General features: G+C 34.7%; 2 protein-coding genes and 1 non-coding gene across 9 annotated transcripts; 2 read left to right on the forward strand and 1 right to left on the reverse strand.

Moving 5' to 3' along the window:
* Window positions 1–7695: 7695 nt before the first annotated feature.
* Window positions 7696–10842, forward strand: LOC104771545 (WD repeat-containing protein WDS homolog). Of its 7 annotated transcripts, none has more exons than XR_015593710.1 (6): window positions 7742–9016; window positions 9184–9285; window positions 9678–9822; window positions 9917–9998; window positions 10082–10402; window positions 10480–10842. XR_015593710.1 is itself a non-coding variant. In XM_010496083.3 (5 exons), the coding sequence occupies exons 1-5, from the start codon at window positions 8363–8365 to the stop codon at window positions 10675–10677; spliced, it is 1596 nt and encodes a 531-aa protein (XP_010494385.2). In that variant the 5' UTR covers window positions 7696–8362; the 3' UTR covers window positions 10678–10842. The 7 variants fall into 7 exon arrangements, 2 of the variants coding, with proteins under 2 accessions (XP_010494385.2, XP_010494383.2); XR_015593709.1 differs by having other exon boundaries at window positions 7754–9016; window positions 9672–9822; window positions 10128–10402; XM_010496083.3 differs by having other exon boundaries at window positions 7696–9016; window positions 9678–9998.
* A 3719-nt stretch (window positions 10843–14561) lies between these two features.
* LOC104771546 (uncharacterized) lies at window positions 14562–19034 on the forward strand. The gene is made up of 14 exons (XR_015593711.1): window positions 14562–15008; window positions 15244–15411; window positions 15506–15622; window positions 15707–15791; window positions 16055–16163; window positions 16258–16325; window positions 16429–16554; window positions 16633–17450; window positions 17532–17732; window positions 17816–17876; window positions 18191–18304; window positions 18391–18504; window positions 18634–18742; window positions 18823–19034. It is a non-coding gene; the product is annotated as an uncharacterized LOC104771546 (transcript).
* A 2528-nt stretch (window positions 19035–21562) lies between these two features.
* LOC147919570 (uncharacterized) lies at window positions 21563–22033 on the reverse strand. Its single transcript, XM_087504010.1, has one exon. The coding sequence runs from the start codon at window positions 22031–22033 to the stop codon at window positions 21563–21565; it is 471 nt and encodes a 156-aa protein (XP_087360136.1).
* Between the last annotated feature and the right edge of the window lie 268 nt (window positions 22034–22301).

Raw genomic sequence — 22301 nt, forward strand, 5'->3', positions numbered from 1 at the left:
AAGTTGGAGAAGGAAGATATGGCAAGGGTTCCATATGCTTCTGCAGTTGGTAGTTTGATGTATGCCATGGTCTGTACAAGACCAGATATAGCTCACGCTGTTGGTGTTGTTAGTCGTTTTGTCTCCAATCCTGGAAAAAAACACTGGAATACTGTGAAGTGGATTTTGAAATATCTTCGAGGGACTTCTGATTTGAAGCTTACTTTTGGAGGTGATAATGCATTGCTTGTTAGTTATACTGATTCTGATTTGTTAGGAGAAGTTGATTCTAGTAAGTCTACTTCGGGTTACTTGGTAACATTTGCGGGTGGAGCTGTTGCATGGCAGTCAAGATTACAAAAGTGTGTCGCACTTTCTACCACTGAAGCTGAGTTCATAGCTGCAACTGAAGCTTGTAAGGAGTTGTTGTGGATGAAGGGTTTTTGTGAAGATATTGGTTTCAAGCAGAATAAGTATGTGCTGTTTTGTGATAGTCAAAGCGCAGTTTGTCTTGGAAAGAACTCTACATTTCATTCGCGTTCAAAGCACATTAATAGGAGATATCATTGGATACGTGATGTGGTTGCTTCTAAAGAAGTGGAACTTGAAAAGATTGATACGGATGATAATGGAGCTGATATGATGACAAAGTCATTGCCGAGGGGGAAGCTTGAAGTTTGCCGAGGGATAGCCGGGATGGCTGTTTCCTCCACCTAGTCGGAGGGGGAGGTTGTTGGGTTTTCCTCCTAGTGGGGAAACCAATTGGGTTTGGTTAACCAAACTTGAACTTGGGCCATTATCTTAGTCCATGAGATTAATATTGGGCTTTAGGTTATGAGACACTATATAAAGACTCTTAACCTAATTATTGGCATAAGGAAAAATAGAGAGAAGAGAGTTGATTTTCGGATCTAGAGAAGAAGAGAAAAACAGAACCTTTAGGGTTTGGTGTTTTGCACGTTTGGACATTTAAACGAGCTCCGATCTGGCTGATTTTTGGAGAGTAGCTTCGTGACTCAGTGTTCTACATATTTGACGGTGGAGATCTTGTTTCAACGGTTGGTTTGTGAGAAATCTGAGTTTTAGCAATTTCTAATCTCGTTTTTCTTTCACTGTTTTTGTTGTGGAGAAGCATAATACTTATAACGCTCAATGATTTCGACGTATGTATGCAACTGTACGTTTAAACAATATAACCATTCACCAAAAGTTGTGATGACTACTGAATCACCACCGTTGATTAACAACTTAAAACACCAACAAAATATTACTTCACTATGACACCAATTATTTCTAAACTGCTGATCGATAGCGAACCTTACTCTACTGAAGACAGCTATCCGTCTACTACATAATCTACACACTTTTTGAGATGGAAACCATATATATGAAGCTGGAGCAACTTTCCTTTGGTTTTTAGTCACAACGAGCCACACACTTCACTCATACTTCCAATCGCATGATATCAAAATCATCAGCGAATCACCGCTGAAGAACGTCCTAAGCAAGTCAGAAACCTACATATATGCTTAATGAATTAGGGCAGTTCAACATGGCAACATTCAATACGTAGCACACATGACAATTAAATCTCAGTCACTCAGCTGTTTTCTCGCGAATTTCACCACTTATAGTGGCAATCAAAATCATCGCAACGATCAGTCCTTCTATTCGATAAAAACTCTTTGTTAATGGGGCTAGCAATTTCCGAGGAGCTCGGTTGGACATCTTCCTCATTTTCTCGAAAGGAGACACCGCTCATCACACTGTCTGATGCAAGTTTCCACGACCAACAATGAGGTCGCCTACGAGGCAGTTGTTGATTCAAATCGCTTTTGATCTCGACGTAGAACACATTGATATCTGCAGCAGCAACTACTAGTTACCTCAATGTAGAACACACTGAACACACAAACTTGTAATAGTATTTTTGAAAAAATAAATTAATAATAGTATTTTTGGAACAAAAACTTAATCTAGATTATAAACTTTTTGATTTAATGTTCACTAGATTATAATAAGCTTTTTACAAAGCCAAATTTAAAAGAAAAAAAAAGTCGAATCGAACAATTGAAGAGTCGTTAATGAGTAATGACTTAATGTGGTTTGAGTTTGACGGTCGAGCACGAGCAAAGACATTCGGATCGATGGAGACGACTTGCCATCATGCATGCAATGATCAACAACATTATTTATTGCTTTGTTACTTGGACTCGGATGAAGAATCAGTATTCAATTTAGTGGCTCAAGATCCAGTCTATCAATTCATTATTGATTTTTTAAATCATGTTTGATTTGTTTTTTTTTTTAAACTAATATAATATTTAGATGGTAGTAGATTTTACAATAGTTTTTAGATTTTGTTTTTCAAAAATCTATTTTTTCCATTCAAGTTTTAGCCAAAATAGATTTATTTAAAAATAGTCACCATTTTAAAAACTAACAACCATTCATGGTCTTAGTCCCATGTAGTAGTAGGTACATTCTAACAAATTCATTTTGTAGAAAACCAAAAGTTTTTTGCGAGAGAGATAATAAGTGGGAACAGATATTTCATAAACGAGTCATGATCATCACACCACCTCATGTATTGCCAATTGAGTTAAGAGACATAGTTATATAGATAAATCACTTTTTCTAAGATAAATCACTTTGTTTGTTGTTGTTAAGTTTTCATGAATTGAAAAATATCTCAGAACTTAAACAAATTTTGCTAAAACAAAAGATCATTAATTCAGAAAAACAATCCACAATACCATGTTTTAATGATTGAATTACTCTTTTTTTTTTCCAGTCTCTAGTCAATTAGAAATATTAATTTAAACTAATAAATCATATGCTTTCGAAATATATGTTTTGGTATTAGTCCATATATTTTCGAAAAATGGAGAATTCCCTAAAAGGAAGAGTTCTAAATAGATTTTGCAGTTTTTAATTTTAAAACCCATTTTTAATTATTTAAATAAACTGTGTATTTCATTTTTAGTTTGTTAATCGTTATTTAGTCTTATATATTGATAATTTAGTTTTCTAATGGAAAGTTAAGAAAACAAAAGTTATGATATTTTTGTGAATTCCCCATTGAAAATGTTTACAAGCCATAAATATGGTAAGAAAAAAAAAAACAAAATTGGTCTGCACAATTTATATAATTTCCCATGCATATACGACATAAATTGTTCATTAGCAGAATGCAATGGTTTTCATCAAAGAAAAATAAAGCAGAATACAAATTGTTATTAGCTTTGCTCAAATTTATAAAGAATCCAGAAGATGGTGACGTTAGGTAAAACCGTACAAAACTAATAACTATTGTAAAATTTTCATCAAACTATTTCTATATATAAAGACATTCATTGAGAATATTATTATCAAACTCACATAACAAATGTAGAAACTGGAGTAATAAGTTTGAATTTTTTTTTTTTTATATTATAATTTTTGATCGATTATAAGCTCTAATTAGAAGAGAATGACACTAGGAGGATATATCTCTAAAGAGTTTGATATAAAGTCTCCGGCGTATAGATTCTGTCAAAGTTACATGGAGATAGCAAAACCCACAAGTGACAAAGGTAACTATTTCCCATTACATATAAAAACATATGTTGATTCATAACTCAATTAATATTTCTTGATTACAACTCTAATTGCTATATATGTTTTCACCAAAGTTTAGAGCTTTGCTATATATGTTTTCACCAAAGTTTCTCTTCTACATTTTTGATTTAATGTTCACTAGATTAAGTTTAGAGCTTATAAATTTTTGGCTACCTTTTTCAAGGCATCACATTTTTCCTTTCCACAAAAAGTTTATAATGTTCACTAGAGCTAACATTTCCCTTAGCACGGGTTGAAATTCTTTTTATTTATATTATAATTTTAAAATAAAATATAATTTATATGATTGTTTTTAAACTTTTTTTGAATAAAACATTATGCAATAAAATCATATGCTAAATATGATGCCTTGAAAAAAACATCTATTTATAAGCTTTATATTGTTAATTTTGTAGTTTTATGTATGAGGAATTGTTATGTTTGTTGTTTGTTTTATTTTAATTTTTGAACATGTTTGGTGAAAGTTTTTTAATATGACTCGTGCTTAGGTAAGATTTTATTTTCAACTGCATAATAAGATCTCAGAAACCACGATTAAGTGTGATAAATTGCCAAGATTTTATTGCTTTTTACGCCTTATTTGTATGCCTAACAGTATATATTTTGTAACAATACATGGAATACTAAAGATTTTATTTTGAAAATTGTATAAATCGTTGAAATATTTTTTTTAAGAGGGTTATTTGGGATATTGTTAAGTGTATTCATATAGTCCACAGATTGAACAATTAATCTATAACATTTTTTGTAACCAACCTATATTTAATCTATAACCTATTTTGTAACCAAATTATAAAATTATATAGTCTACCAAAAAAAGTTGTGTACTTCCGTTTTATTATACAGTATAGGGGATTGGTTTAAAGAACAAATTAATAAGGTCATTAATGGTAAATAGGGAATAGAGAAATTACTTATATTTACTAGATTAGCACGGGTTGAAATTATTTTTATTTATATTATAATTTTAGAATAAAATATAATTTATATGATTGTTTTTAAAACTTTTTTTGAATAAAATATTATGCAATAAAATCATATGCTAAATATGATGCCTTGAAAAAAACACCTATTTTATAAGTTTTATATTGTTAATTTTGTAGTTTTATGTATGAGAAATTGTTATGTTTGTTGTTTGTTTTTATTTTAATTTTTGAACATGTTTGGTGAAATTTTTTTAATATGACTCGTGCTTAGGTAAGATTTTATTTCCAACTGCATAATAATATCTCGGAAATCACGATTAAGTGTGATCAATTGCCAAGATTTTATTGTTTTTTACGCCTAAGAATATATTTGTATGCCTAAGAGTATATATTTTGTAATAATACATGGAATACTAAAGATTTTATTTTGAAAATTGTATAAATCGTTGAAATATTCTCTTTAAGAGGATTATTTGAGATATTCTTAAGTGTAGTCATATAGTCCACATATTGAGCAATTAATCTATAACCTTTTTTTGTAACCAACCTATATTTAATATATATTATAAAAATTATATAGTCTACCAAAAAAAGTTGAGTACTTCTGTTTTATATAGGGGATGAATCCAAACAACCCTTACAATTAATTCTCTTACTAGATAATAACCCGCGCTGGTAGCACGGAGAATTTTTTATTTATTTTGTTATTTGTTAATATTATGTTTATGTTGTATCATTCATTTACATGTTATATAATATAGTACTATATGGTGAATTTTGATTCATATTAAACTACTGATAGGTAGGCCTGGAAACTACTACCGATACCCATACCCGCAGCTTTAGGGTCGAGTGAAGGGTATAATAATTATATTATCAATGAATAATGATCGAGTATCGATATTAGTTTAATTTTTGAGTGTCTCGTTACCCGTCTCATTACCCGTTTTATTACCCGACTCATAAATACACATTAATATTTTGTAGAATAATGTTACCAGCGTGAGGAAATATCTATGTAAATTTGGATTTGTTTGTTACAAAATAATAGTAGAAAATTTATTAATTCTATACATTTTATAAAATCATATATTTAATTTACTTAAGGTCATACTCTGATTTCGACCCGTAGTTGGTACTACTATTTTGGTTTGGTGCAATATCAAATTCGTTAATTATACATTCGGTAAAGCCAAAAAAATCCAACAAAACATGTATTGACCCGTGATTTGTTATTACAAATTGATGTGATCGTGTTTAGAGATCTTAATATACCAAATTTACAAATTGAAATTATTGGTATAACATGTTGTATATTAATTTTATAGGTGAAAATTACAATTAGATTATGTATATTATCAATATTATATACTTAGTATTGTTTATATAGTGAATATTGTGTATAAACAATTAAGTTTTAGCCAATTAAATAGTTATTATTATTTCCTAAGATTTATGAAACAATAAATAGAGTTTTATTATTTTGTAAACAAATCTAAACTTTTTTTTGTTAGTTATTAGAATAAATAAAATATAATAGCATTTTCGTAATATGTCACATCAGAACTGGTTAAATTTTTAACAACATAGCTTAAATAAGTATATAGATATATTTTAAAAATATAAATAATGTTGTATCCTAGTTTTAATATATATTTGTTATTATTAAATGATTTAGATATATAAATATTTAATCTTAGTTTTATAAATAAATTTAAGTTTTATAATTTTCTAAATAGTTTGTTATTGTTTCCTAAGATTTCTGAAACAATAAATAGAATCTGTTTAATTATTTTATTACATAATTTCGAAATAATTTTATTATTATTTTATTAAATAATTTCAAAATTATTTTATAAATGATTTTTTGTAATCTAATAAATTAATAATTATTATTTTTTTGAATAATCATTTTCAAGTTACAACAAATTAATATTAAGATTCTGTTATTATATTTTGTATTAAAATACAGTGGTATTTTGTGTAATATTTTATATGAAGTAGGGTTATTTGTTTAAAGGGTTGCTTAAATAAGTATATAGATATCCATATAACCAACAAATTAAAAATATTAATTTTATTTATAAATAAAAATATCTATATCATGTTTCAAAATTAGCATTTAAAACGATATATTTCAATTTTTTTGTAGATTTAAGATTATGTTTCTCTTATATTCTTTGTTTAAATATCTTTTTAGTTGCTTTGAAACATTAGATAATACATAAAATTACAAACTTTAGATTTTCTTTTACATATGTTGTAATTCAAAAGAAAAAAATGGATTACTCAATTAACAAAGACAAAAGTGTGTGTTCAACATTCCACATTGGCTAACCATTTTTAAAAATGCTTTCGAATCATATTATGAATAACACATAAATGAATTAATATGAAACTTAACTTAACAAGCATCCAAATTAAAAATTTGTATCCGGTTTAATTCAGTTATCAGATATAATAAATTTAAAACGTTAAAAAGGTTTCTAATCATATTATTGATATATTTAAAATTTCTAAGAAACTTAAAATATTATATACTTAAAATTAAATTATCACATGACAAGTTTATATCAACATTTAAAATAATTAACCCGGTGCCACGACACAGTTAAATCATCATTTTATTATTTTATCAACATCACCAGAATTAGAATATTAGACATCTAGAACCATTTATCTCAAGAATATCTCTATAATAGCACTAAAACAAGTTTTTTAAAAAATTATAGCACATACTACACAAACTTCTAAAAATAGCACTAATTGACACAATTATAATACTTTAAATTAATTTTTAGAATACATTTGAGGTTTAGGTTATTTTACATGTAGGATATATGTTTTAGGGAAAGGGTTTTGTATTTAAAATTAATGGTTTAATTTTTGAAACATGTTATTTTTTGGAATTTTAGAGATGATGCGTGAAATTTAGAAATAAAAATTATTTTTATGATATTTGTGAGGATTACTCATTTTATAATAGTAAAGATTTTTTAGTTTTCTATAAAAAGATAAAATATTTAACTAAAATAGCTGTATATGTTATATTTTTGTTGATAAATGTATATACACAAACGTGAAAAGAAATATATCGCGGATTAAATCTAAATTTAGTAATATATTTAGATATTTCTTTATATTATATTTTGCTTAACTAAAAAAATCCATTGAAAAACGAAATATCAAAGATATGAATAACTGTATAAGCCTTAACGATAGGGATTAGCGATAGGACTTAACGATCCGATATTAACACATTCCTTTCAATCCACCTCTCTCTCTCTCTCTCTCTCTCTCTCTCTCTCTCTCTTCCTCCATACAGAGAGACTCACCCGAAACTAATTGAAATCTGTTTTGAAGATTTGGATTCATTTCACGCCTTGCGTTCTTCTCCTTCTTCTTCTTCTCGTTTGAACTGGTTCTTAATTTCTTATATTATCTCTCCGGACGAATTTGAATCTAGCAACCATCTACTATTACTCTTCTCGCATCTGTGTGTTTCGTTCTTGGAGCTGTATACGTTTTATATAGTGTAGTCGATTTGGTTTTTTTAGCTTTTCTATACTTGGCTATTTTGGGAAATAAATTAGGTGATTTCTGAGTTTGGGAAATTATTTAATCTCTAAGAGTTTAGTTTTCTGATTTGGTGATGCTTCTAAGAGTTTTGGGTTCTTTGTATTCTTGGTAAAGTGTCATACTTTCAGCGGGAAATTTGTACTTTCCTTTGTGGACCATTCAAACTATTGAATGTGGAATGATTGCTGAGAATCTTTACTAAGTCATCATCATCATCATCAAGAACGTGTCTTTTTAGGCTTAGAGTGTGATTCCAGATGGAGAATGGGTTATGGGAACTTTTAGGTTCAAAAGGGTTGTTGAAAAAACATGAATTTATTAGGATTCTGGTTCAGTGCTTATACTCATTAGGATTCAAGAAGTCTGCTTCTTGTTTGGAACACGAGTCTAACATCTTGTATAAGTCTGCCGATTTCGGGCTTCTCGAAAAGCAAGTTTTGAGTGGGAATTGGGATAGTTGTCTTGCGGTCCTGGACAGGATTTTTGATAGTTCCAGTGATCACACGAGAGACACGGCTTTGTATCTAGTGTTGAAGCAATGTTTAGTTGAGTATTTGAAACAAGGGGATATTTCTTTGGCCTTAAATGTGCTACGGAAGCAAGCTCCGTTGTTAGGGATGGGCAAAGAGAAGATTCACAGGCTTGCTTGTGATATTGTTTATACTAAAGAGATGGAATCCGGTGAAGCAGACAGCTTTTTGGTTCAGGATTTGAGGAAAAATTTGTTGGTTGAACTGGAGAAGTTGATTCCATTGCCAATTGTTATTGGTGAGAGAAGGTTGGAACATTTGGTTGAGTCTGCTGTGCTGCACCAGATTGATACATGTCTGTATCATAACTCATGGGATGCGGTTTCACTTTACAAAGATCACTGTTGCGGTAGAGATCAGATTCCTTCAGAAACAGTTCAGGTGATGTTTATCTACAATATGTCTTAATTTTGATAAATAGTTTACATTTCCTAACGATGATAGAGAGATAGGGTTACAATTTCGTGGTAAGGTAAACGACAAAGCTATGTTTTCTGGCCTTTTTGTCACTGGTAATTATAGTTTCTCAATCTCTTATTATCTTGCAGATTTTGATGGCACACAAAAATGAAGTGTGGTTCGTGCAATTCTCTAATAGTGGCAAATATCTTGCCACTGCATCAAGCGATTGTACAGCTATGATATGGAAGGTAAATATCTTAGACCATTGGTTGCACTTATTTTTGCCTAATGTCATTGAGAAAGAGACTATATGAAATAGCTCTGATGGGTAAGAGAACCTTATGAGGAAATGAATAACATTTTGAAAAAAACTAAACAACATTTTGCTTGTCTTGGCTTGAGCTTGGTATATAAGGTAGAAAGCCATTTGGTGACAACAGACAAGGAAAATATATTGCAATTCATAGTGATTTGTCGTTTTGAGCCATTTAACCAGCTCTTGGTACTTCAGTGTTGATAAACTTTGTGTGCAATTCGTTAGTTTTCTGTGATCTATTTAAAACTGTGTATGTGTCTTTAAGGACTAAAATAGTTATTTCTGGTCTTTAATTTGGTATTGGACTAAAACTTCTAGTTACAGGTACTGGATGACAACAAAGTCGAACTGAAGCACACGCTTGAGAGCCACCAAAATCCAGTTTCGTTTGTTTCGTGGAGCCCTGACGATACTAAACTGCTTACATGCGGAAACGCTGAGGTTCTTAAGCTATGGGATGTTGAAACAGGTGTGTTGAGACACACATTTGGAAACAACAATACCGGATTCACGGTCAGCTCTTGTGCATGGTTCCCTGACTCAGCTCGGCTTGTCTGTGGCAGTTCTGACCCAGAAAGAGGGATTGTAATGTGGGATACTGATGGAAACGAGATCAAAGCTTGGAGAGGAACGAGAATTCCAAAGGTTAGTAGTATTGGTGAAAAGATTTACTTATAGGTTCCTGGTCTTTGAATTCTTGAAGCAAAGATTTACAATTTCCCCAATAGGTAGTGGATTTGGCTGTGACACCTGATGGTGAGAGTATGATCACAGTGTTTTCGGATAAAGAGATCCGGATCTTGCATTTGGAGACAAAAGTCGAACGTGTTATCTCTGAGGAACAGCCGATTACATCCCTTTCGGTTTCGAGTGATGGTAAGTTCTTTATAGTCAACTTGAGCAGCCAAGAGATACATCTATGGGATCTTGCTGGAGAGTGGAAACAACCATTGAAGTTCTCGGGTCACAGGCAGAGCAAGTACGTGATACGGTCATGTTTTGGTGGGTTGGACAGTTCCTTCATTGCCAGTGGAAGCGAGGATTCACAAGTAAGCAGACAACACACACAACAAGACATTTTCTTTTTGGTTGATTTTCAGTGAGATTGATCTGATGATGTTCACAGGTATACCTATGGAATCTGAAGAACGCAAAGCCACTTGAGGTGTTATCAGGTCATTCCATGACTGTAAACTGCGTGAGCTGGAACCCGAGAAATCCCCGGATGCTGGCCTCTGCGAGTGATGATCAGACCATCCGTATATGGGGACCGGGCAAACCGAACAAGCCGGAGAAGTGGTTAGATAACCAGAAAATGCAGTAGCTTTAAACCAGGACCTAGTAGCTTCACATTTGTGTATAGTTCATTTCTATTTTGTTTGTTTGTTCCTTATTGGGGGGCCTTGCAGAACGATTTCTTGCTTTTTGAGTTTTGTTGATACGTTGTGGTTTTTGAAGAACCGGATTTGAGACATGAACTGAAAACAAACCGGTGTAGGCATAAAACGGAAACGAGCTATATGTGAGATAAGTGTTAGGTGGTCGGCAGTAGTTTTCTATTCAGAGCAAAGGTTGTGTTACCATGTGTAGACAAAAGAGTCCGTTAAATAATTAGCAAGGCCTGATTTGCGTTCATAAAGTCACTCCAGTTAGAGGACTGATAAAACATTTGCACCCACAGTTTTTTTTAATAGGTTGAGTAACCAATCCGACGTATTTCATTTTTGGTAAAATGTTAGATATAATTTTTTTTATCTTTTTTACAAAATACAATTATAACCAAAAAAAAACTAGTAAATCGAAACCTATACAACATATAACAATATGAAAAAATACCACAGATAAAAAAAACGAGAATTTAGCCATTTTTTTTGTCAACAAAAGATTAGTTCAAATGAGCCAATGTGATGAAAAACTGCTTGCATACAAAATATTATGCGGAGATATAGCGCGTGGCGTGCCAAAGAATCCGCTTTTACATTTGCATTTGAGGAGGAAAAGATAAAGAAAAAAACAAAAATTTCTCCATGTCCACCTTGATATCGTCGAGAATGCCGGTCAGTCATAAAGCGAAGACACCATCTTCACCAAGTCTGAGTAGAACGCCACGTCACGGTAGTCATGTTCGATCATATATCACATAGCCCAAATGAAAGTTTCGACTTCGGCATTTAAGAGGGAAAAGCTCCGCCTGAAATTAGTGGCTCCCATGGTTGGGGTCGAATTCTGAAACTGGGTACAAAAACATCCTGCGCCTGCAAACGAATCACCAGCTTTCCAAGATTCATCAACGAAAGGAAATTTAGCAAATCTAACACTCAAAAAGACTATATTTCACTTAATGACTACTCTAACCACTAAAAGGTAATATTCACTATAATATATGTAATTGACATGTTTGACCCCCAAGAAAAACAGTTTATTTGTTAGTTATGTAGAGTTGGGTTAACAATTTCCTATTTTGCATGTGGTTAATACTAATTATTAATATTTAACATGAAATACATAAAATTTAATTCAAATTTTATTTTAAAATCATATATAAAACTTATTATGTATACATTAAAATAATATTAATATTTTCATTAAAATTTGATTTATATATTTTAAAATATATTGTTATTGTTTGGTTACCTTTTATTATTTTGTTTTTTTCTCTGCATTTTTTCTTTTCATTCTTTAAAATTGTTTATTTCCTTCCGCATTGTTTTTTTGTTCCCTTTATTTTTGTTCTTCAAATGATTACCAACCATCAATTTTTTTAACCAGTTACCAAAATACAACATGCTAACCGCCAAATTGCAACCACCTTATCATCAATGAATAAAAAGAAACTTGTGCTGTTAACAAGAAGGTATGATCAGTGAAAGCCAATCTCGCTACCAACATTGACTAGAACTAAACTAGACAATAGCATGGCCCTCCCTCCATATAAGGAACTCACCTAGCATTGTTGAAGGATATGCATGATGATTTCTTCATATATATATATATATATGTCAAATGCTACGTTATTCAAAAAATATATTTTTAAATTATACGTATACGCTTAAAAAAATGTACCAAAATAATACACGTTTTGAATTGTGTACCAAATCCAAAATTCATATAATTCTTTTGCTCCGCATCCTATGTGTGTTGAGCCCTTGATCACGCATCTAAGCTTTGCGGTTGATATTCTCATCTTTTTTGATGGAAGTGAGAGATCGTTGCTGGCTATTCTTGAGATTCTTGATCATTTTAAGCAAGCTTCAGGACTCGGTATTAACAGAGACAAGACGGCACTGTTCCTTGATGGAGATAGTTCCCAAGCGAATCAGTCTTTGGCAGACTCTACTGGCCTTCAACAGGGCTCCTTCCCAGTCCGGTATTTAGGAGTGCCACTCACCTCCAAAAAACTGGGGAAGCAGGACTACCACCCTCTACTGGATCGCATTCGTAAAAGATTTTCAGGTTGGACCGTTAAACATCTCTCTTTTGCTGGACGTCTTCAACTGATTCAGTCTGTGATTTATTCCACCATTACTTTCTGGGCATCGATCTTTATTCTTCCCAATAATTGCTTGGAGGAGATTGAAAGCATGTGTAGTGCTTTCTTATGGAAAGGTGCTCCAAATTCAGCTAAAGGTGCCAAGGTTGCTTGGGATTCAGTTTGCACGCCCAAGGAATGTGGAGGCTTAGGCCTGAAGAGACTCACGGCTTGGAATAAGGTTTTGGCTCTCAAGCTCATTTGGATGGTTTTTGTGATGAGTGGTTCTCTTTGGGTTGCGTGGGTTCGGAGGCATCTTATAGGCCACAAGAATTTTTGGGATTTGGATGCACCAGTCTCGGGGAGTTGGATCTGGAAAAACTTGTGCAAGCTCTGCCCTATAGCAAGATCCTTTATCGTGTGTGAGGTGATATCGGGATCCACTTGCAGCTTCTGGAAAGACAACTGGACATCCTTGGGACCTCACTTAGATATCACGGGAGAGATGGGTCCTCGTATTACAGGGTTTCACCAGGATGCTTCGGTAGCAGACGCTGTTAGAGAAGGCCAATGGTGGATATCTAACAGTCGTACTCGAAACCCCATTGTTCTTCTCTTAAAACAGTGCCTTCCTCTCCCGACGATAGTAAACTCACAACCGGATGCAGGGCCTGATGAGTTTCTATGGAAGATTGGTGATGCTGCAGCCTCAAATACTTTCTCTACTTCGAAAACCTGGTCTTATCTGAACCCTCCTGGACCTCGAGTTCCTTGGTATGAGGCGGTTTGGTTCAAAGGAAGGATTCCCAGGCATGCTTTTATTTCTTGGCTCAACTCCCGACACAGGTTACATACAAGAGATCGACTGCGCAGTTGGGGACTAGTGGTGCCTCCTCTCTGTTTACTCTGCAACACACACGATGAGTCACGACAACATCTTTTCTTTGATTGTGATTATTCCTCGGAGATTTGGAAGTATTTCACGACACGAGCCTATGTTTCTCCTCCTCCTCTGTTTGAGGATGGCGTTACATGGCTGAAGAATCCTTGCAGAGACAAAAACACTGCTTTGATTCTTCGGCTAGCGTGTCAAGCCTCGATCTACATAATCTGGAAGGAACGCAACTCTCGTATCCATACCAACACTTTTATCACGGCTCCAACTCGACTTATGGAAGTTAAGAGTATCATTCGGTGTCACCTTGATCCCTTGTCACGAGCTCAGCGTTTAGCATCACCTTCGGACTCTTTCTTGGTTACTTGGTTCCGTTTATTTCAGTAACTCTTGTAAGCTGGTTGTAATCTTTTTCTTGTTTATTGTAGGTGTATCTCTGTTTAGGAGACACCATGTTGTAAAAGGGTTACCACCCTCTTGGGGTTAAGAAGTATAAAGATATGAGTTAAAAAAAAAAAAAAAAAAATTGAAAATTTTAAATGATTCATAGATGTAAAATTTAAATAATCTAATAACCGAAATGATAAGATCTACACAAATTAATCACATGATTTTGAGATAAAATCAAGAACTTAGTTTCCAAAAATGAAAAAAACAAAATCAAAAATTTCAAAGCAAAAACTGATTATACACCCTTCTTCCTCCAGGTCAGGTTCATTGGTAGGGATATAATCTGGTCATATAAAACAATTGGGGGAAATTTCGAAATTGATAAAAAAAGCTGATTAGGGATGATATCAAAAGACAGGTTGTTTAAAGATAATCATGAAAAATTAGCAACCACAGGGATTACTACAATATTATTACATAACATAGAAGACACACACTTACTTGAAATAGAAAACAAAATTAACAACATCTATCTCAGAGCGCTCTCTAACACGGTCCTGATCCTGAACAAACAAAAAAAACACAAACCTGTTTAGGTTTCATCGTCGGACGCGCTCATCAAACAAAAAAAGTCCCCAGACGAAAATTGAACCAAATCTATATCTCGAGGGGACGAAGCGCGCGGCGATTCAGATCGGAGATCTCAACCGAGATCGCCGGTGAATTAGGGTTTCTTTTTATACTCCTCGTTCTTCTTCATCTTAATCTTAAGGTGGTTGGTTATATGAATTTTGGATTTGAAGATGACTCAACCTATATGTTCGTCGTCACAAGATCAATCTTCTTCTCCTCGCTCATTGATCCCTCCACGCAGATCGGTAGCGAATTTACACCGCCGCAGGTTTCTTTTTTTTTTTTTTGTTTATGAATTACGTTTTTTTCGTGCTTTTGTAAATATGTGTTGCCCCTCTCAATTATGGAAATTGGAACGGTCTTGTTTCTGTTTTTGTTGATTTTTGCATTAGATCAAGGCGTTACGAAGCTTTTGTTTAGCTTCAGTTATTGAAGAAGAAGCATCATCATTTGTGGGAACTAGATCTTGTCTAAAACTTGGGAATTGTGATTTTGTTGTTTAGGGGGAGGAGTGTTTTCAACATGTTGGTTCAGAGGGAAATGTCACCAAAAGCAAAGTTTGTGCCGAGGAAACGTTGGGGTAAAAGTAGATGGCATACTGATTCTTCTTCATGTGGAACCAACAGCGAACCTATGAGAGAGACGGGACAATGTCAAAGTCTTACTTCATGGTATGCTTCCTGTCTCGTTATTGCAAAGGACCTTGTGTTTGAACATTCTTTGAGATTTTTCTCGTTGTAATTGATGTTTTTTCCTTGCCTGAAGGGTTGAGGCAGAGTCATTGCAGCATTTATCTGCAAAATATTGCCCTCTTGGACCTCCTCCAAGGTCAACTATTGCAGCGGCTTTTAGTACTGATGGAAGAATTCTTGCTTCTACACAGTGAGTTATCATGGTGTATATCTTTTGTTCTTTTGCATTTTGTATTTTGAATTCACACAGTTTTTTTTTGTTTGTTTCGTGTAGTGGTGATCATACTGTAAAGATTATTGATTGTGAAACTGGCAAGTGCTTAAAAGTTCTGACCGGCCATCGCAGGACCCCTTGGGTGGTGAGCCCTCTTTTTCCCACCTTGATTCTTTTCTATGTTTGATATGTAGTACCTTTGTTGGAACATAGCTATGTATAGATAATTCAATCTCAGGTAGTGAAATGACTTTTGCTCATAGTCTTGACATTTGCTATGATGCTTGTTTGAGGGGTGCTAAGTTATGCATCTTTATCAGTGTTGCATTGTTAAATGAACAGTAAATTTGTTTCTATTATTGTAGATCAGATATTTGTCTAAATCTAATGTTATATGAGCTTGTACAGGTCAGATTCCACCCGCATCATTCAGAAATAGTTGCTAGTGGAAGTTTAGATCTGGAGGTCCGCTTATGGAATACCACAACTTCTGAATGTATTAGATCTCATGCATTCTGTAAGCCCTCCTAGTAATCAGATCACTGTGTTTCTTTTTCGTAGTTCTGCCTATCTTCTTACCAGTTTTAACTTCTTCTTTCTTCTCTTACCAGATCGGCCTATTGCTTCAATCGCTTTCCATGCTGAGGGTGAACTACTTGCTGTTGCTTCTGGTCATAAGGTCATTTATCTCTTTTAAGCCTTCCCATGTAACACTAACCAGTTGTAGGTATCACCTCCTTACAGAAAAATCTTAATAAAGTTGATTTCATTATATTTTACAGCTGCACATGTGGCACTACAATAGGAGAGGAGAGGAATCGTCACCAACGGTTGTATTGAAGACGAGGCGCTCTCTGAGAGCTGTACACTTTCACCCTCATGGGGCACCATTTCTCTTGACTGCAGAGGTGAGCTACCTAATAAGGATTCATTAAATAGTTTTTTTCTCCATTCTGTCCGCTTATATTTCTTACCTTAAGTGGCAGGTGAATGAAATCGATTCATTAGATTCTTCAATGTCTAGAGCAACATCTATGGGTTACTTAAGGTATCCACCTCCGGCTATCTTGTTCACAAGCACAGAAAGCAATCAAACTAGTGTGGCCACAGAACTACCTCTTGTCCCTCTTCCACACATGTCCATGCCTACAACTATTGGAGATGATCAAAGGATTGGTCAATACTCTACTGTAGATAGAACTTCTCGTGCAGTTGATGGTATGAATGTAGATGAAGCGCAACCTGTTGGAAGAAATCGATCAGAATTCCCTGAGCTTGGGCAGATTCAGCAATTATTTCAGTTCAGGGATCGAGTATCCTGGGAGTTACCTTTTCTACAAGGATGGTTGATGGCTCAAGGTCATGGTGTTGCTAATTCAGTGGTTCCTCCTACTGGCAGTAGTAATCATGGTATCTCAGCTCCATCTTCAACACCTCGTTTATCAACAACCAGTCTGGAGGCTGCAGTAGCGTTATTAGAAATCCCGAGTAGTGTTAACTTACATGCGGTTTCTGGAAGAGGCGGAGCCCAGGAACAAACTTCACAACCTCAATTCTTGGGATCTGGATTACCAGAAGGTGTGTCTTCTCGTAACAATCAACATGGAAGTGATGCTCAACCTGTAGTGAACAGGGTCCAGTCTGAGCTTGCTACCTCAATTGCTGCTTCGGCTGCAGCAGCAGCTGCTGCAGAATTACCTTGTACTGTCAAACTCAGAGTGTGGCCGCATGACATCAAAGACCCATATGCGCAACTGAAGTCTGACAGGTGTCTATTTACAATACCGCATGCCGTCCTTTGCAGGTAAAGCTCCTTCTCTTTAAATTAAGAGACAAGTTTTTTACGTCGAGTCCTTAATGTTGCTGCCTCTTTTTATGTGTTCAGTGAAATGGGAGCTCATTTTTCGCCATGCGGGAGATATCTAGCGGCCTGCGTTGCATGTGTTTTTCATCATAGTGAGGCAGATCCTGGACTGCAGACACAAGCGCAACAAGATTCGGGGCTTGCAACTTCCCCAACTCGACACCCTGTGACAGCACACCAAGTCGTTTACGAGCTTCGTGTGTATTCTCTCCAGAAGGAAAAGTAATTCCCACTTACCGATATCTCATTGTGCTTATTCTACCATCTTGAATTGCGCATCCCTAATGTGGCTTCTATGTATACAGTTTTGGTTCTGTACTTGTGTCACGGGCAATCAGAGCTGCGCATTGCTTGACCTCTATCCAGGTTAGTCGCCTTTTAAGAATAATCAGATGGAATTTTTATGGCTTCTGTTCAGATGGTATTGTATTTATCCATCCTTCACTTATATTTGCTGGTATACAATTGTTTCGCTTCATACCACAAAATATGGGAATGTCTGGTTAGTGTGTGAAACTTCTGAGATCTATATACTAGAGAAAGGTCATCTGAGTTAAATATACTAGAGGAAATTTATGTTTGTAATGATGCTCATTTTTTTGATTCACGTAGAGCCGAACCAAAATAACATGGTCGTAAGTTGTTGAAAATACTTGGATAATTGAAAATTCTGTGTGCAGTTCTCACCCACCTCGGAGCATATACTGCTTGCATATGGGCGGCGTCATGGTTCTCTATTGAAGAGCATCGTTAGTGATGGTGAAGCAACATCACATTATTTCACAGTATTGGAGGTAAAGCCTTATGCTACTACATCTGTATCATGGTGTGTTTTATATACATTCTTGGAGATGAAAAATATATTGTGTGGGTTGGTCAGATATACAGAGTTTCAGATATGGAGCTTGTGAGAGTGCTGCCAAGTTCAGAGGATGAAGTGAACGTTGCTTGTTTTCATCCTTCTCCTGGAGGAGGTCTTGTTTATGGGACAAAGGTAAAACATATAGAATATAATTGTTGTCTAACAATGCTCGGTTTGGGTATTCGGGTTTTGTTATAAATAATCGACTACGAGGAATATGAATATGAAAATGACAACTCATGACTCATGGTTTTTGCGTAGGAGGGGAAACTTAGGATATTCCAGTACAATACAGCTGCAACCTCTAACTTCACTGGACCATCCTGAGGAGGAGAAGTTGTCCGAGGTAGCGTAAATTGTAGTGAAGAAGGTTGGATCTTTGTCAAAATAAAGAAAAAGGCCTAAACAGTTATTGATGATCTGATTGACTAACATAAATGATTATTACAGGTGCGTTAGAGTGGTAGCGAGCAAGAAGCAAACATAGGTTTCGTCATCAAATATTTATTATCTACTCCTCTTCGCACTCTCTTGTTTAAGGTAAAAGACTGCAGAAAAAAAAAATGTAAAAAGAAAGTAAGGAATTGGTTTAGTTTTGGTTGTAAGTTTGTAACAACGTCAACACTTTCTCTACAGATTAACAAAGGAGTCTTCGTTTTCAAGTAAACAGTCTTAAACAGTTTTAGATTTTTAGTAGAGTTCAATCTCTTCACTCTCTTTCTTTCTCACTCATACATAGAGGACTCGATATTCGATATTCGATATTCGATATGTGAACTGATCGTAACCTTTGCGTAAAAACCGAAACTATATTACCAAATCATTCGAACAGTATTAGTTGGAAATGACATATTCAATAAATGATACAAGAAGTTCATATTTAAATATATTATTTAAAATGCTTCATACGTGTAATTCTTAAATGACAACTAAAGATGAAAAAAAAATAAGAATTAGTTTTTAAAATGCTTCATACGTGTAATTTTTAAAATGATTTATTTTCAATTAAATATATTGAAATTTTGCTTAAAATAGTATGTAAATATTTAATTAGCTTTAATATGTTATATTTAAATTTGTGTGAAAATGATGACATATCTAATTATTATTTTTTGAAAATATAATCGCATGTTAATGTAATTAAGTATAAACTTTAAGAGTATTTTGCAAAAATGTGCACAGAGCTCTAAGGATGATACATCAACTTTTTTTCAGAGTGCTTCCCTATTAATATATAGGGAATATATAAGAATTTTGAAAAGAAGGTAAAGAACCAAGAAAAAAACTGAATTTGTAATAAGAAAAAGAAAACAAATATATAAGAATTAGATGTTAGATAATCATAGTTATTTTATAGGAAAACACAAAACAAGAATGAAAAGTGAAGTAATGTTAAATAAAAAATAAATATGTATTTTCTACCATAACATCTTATAGTTGTTAGGTAATTACCTTGTAATTAGAACTTTCAAATGTTGTCTCTCCAAAACTATATTACCAAATCATTCAAACTGATTCGAACGATATTAGTAGGAAATGGCATATTCGATAAATGATACAAGTAGTTCATATTAAAATATATTATTTAAAATGCTTCACTTTCCAATACATGTAATTCATATTTTTTATTTCATCTTCAGTTGTGGTAACTGCAACGTCCATCTTATCTGTTGTCGTCTTCTTCGCTGTCTGAGGCAAATTCTGTGACATAGATTTTTTGCCCTGGAATGTATCGCTTTATCTTGTATTTTTTCCCTTCAACTTTGTAGACTGGGTGATATGGATTTGATTGTGTCCACGCATATTAATCATGGAAGCCTGCTAACAATTGTCATATTTCTTCAGTGAATCTTGGCGGGTAGGCGTGTCTGTTGTGCCAGTGCGCTGTGTGAGGACAAAGGAGATTGGGGTCAACTTCATATTCATCAAATCCATTCAATAATGCTATTTGCTTTGCATGTTGATGGAAGTTCCCCGAGTTGAAAGCATCATTATTGTAGCTTGTCTCAACGATCGCATTATATTTCTTTAGGATAATGATTTCGCCGTCATGTTCTTCTCGTATTGTAGTGATTCTGAACGTGACAAGTATTTCCAGCTCCGGCTGTGCACGAATATGTTCTTGCCACCAGGTAACATCGTGGAATAATGTGAGCCACTTGTATAGTAATTTGTAATGCGCTTTCGTCTGGTCAATATGCATTTCGTCAAGTACTGGAGGAGTTGACTTTTGTGGATGAGGACTGCAATAGTGTAAAGGTCTGCCAAGTACCAAAGTAGGAGGTATGCTTCCATAGGAAACCGACTATAATGAACAGGGTTCATATGGATGGTGGTAAGGAAAAGATAGGCTGGGTTGTAAGGAAGGCCAAGAAGTGGACCTTGATCAAGACCATATCGGTGTATATAGAGCTTTAGGAAACCATTCAGTGTCTCAATCCCTCTGTAGATCAATACATTGTCAAGAAACAATTCTCTTATTTCATGCGGCATATCGGCAATCATTCTCCGTAAATTATCTTCTGTTGGATTGTATGGACTGAGAGCGTAGATCATAGGTACTACTGTTGAAAGGTCATATGGCATTGGCGATTGGGTTTTGGGTTGGTTTTGTAAGAAGTTTAACTTTGCTTCAAGGGATTTTAGCTCAGACTCTTTTTGGGACATGAGGGGAGAGTTTATGGAGACAGTAGTTGCAAGGTGGAGAAGTTCTTGGTGGAGAGAGGTTATCTTTTTGGTGAGTTCTTTAATGGAAAGATCCATGATGGTTACCTTTTTTTTTATTCTGGCTTAAGAGATGGTGTTGGGTTGCGGCGTTCTCCAACTGCCAGTTCAACATTGCTTCTGCGGAGCTGATCTGCTTCACTGAACCATCTGGTTTCTTAACATTTGGATTCCGGATTTTCCTTGAGTGCTTTATATTGTTTTCTTCAAACTCTTTGGATGAAAATAGTGAATCTTGTTGGGATGGGGGTCCGAACATGTAACTTAGTTGTACCTCTTCTTAGTCAGGTGTTGTGGGAGTCAAACAACCAGAATACAATACATAATATTCAAAATTCTTGCCACTTGGTTCTCCGAGAAGGCCAACTTGTGGGTCTCCGGATTCATATCGTTCTTTGAGGATTTTTTGTGAAGTTTTCTTTTTTCTCCTACGCCTTGGGGTGTCATCATCATCGGAGCTATTCATCTAACAATGTTGGCAATCGCAAAGATTAAAGAATTTGTGGCCCGTTTCATCTTGGAATGAGTAAATGGGATCTCCTAGCGAATCAAAAGATGAGATTGGAACACCAGATAAACGTGGCTTGAACTCCAAGATTTGAGCGTCTTCAAAAGAAGTAATTGTGTTAATTTCTGTGCAGAAATCCGCCAGTCTTGACTTTTCTTCTTGTTGCCTAAAAGCAATATCTACACATCCATCTTTTCTTCTATGGATAGAAGAGTCTATCGACTGTATTGGAGTGCTCCGGTCATGGAGTTTTTCGTAATTGGTAACCCATGATTCTGGAAGTAACTTGATAAGCTCATCTCTAGGAATCTGTCTAGGAATATGGATGCACGATGGGCTGTGCTGTGACTCCAATTGTATGAGTAGCGCATCTTCAGTGTCTCTGGGGAGACTTAAGTCCATTGCATGATTTTGGACTCTAAACGCCATTTGATGGTGGAGTGTTGTTGCATACATGTTTCCAATCTCTGGGGCGCATGTGATTTACAGCTGGATTTGCATGTTCTGGTATATCTGTGGGTCTTCTAATGCCATGTTGAAATTAGGGAAGAGGGTGACGAAAACAGTGTCATCGTTTAGTGTTGTCTGGATAGTTGCAATGCAAGCGTGCTGATATTCCCTGTATTAGGTGTCAAGGAGAGCTACTCGTGCTACAACTGGTAAGCCTTTTATGCCATGGAGTGTTAGCGCCAAGCGT

The sequence above is a fragment of the Camelina sativa genome, chromosome 20 (genome assembly GCF_030686135.1).
Source record: "Camelina sativa cultivar CO46 ecotype springtype chromosome 20, ASM3068613v1".
NCBI lineage: Eukaryota > Viridiplantae > Streptophyta > Magnoliopsida > Brassicales > Brassicaceae > Camelina > Camelina sativa.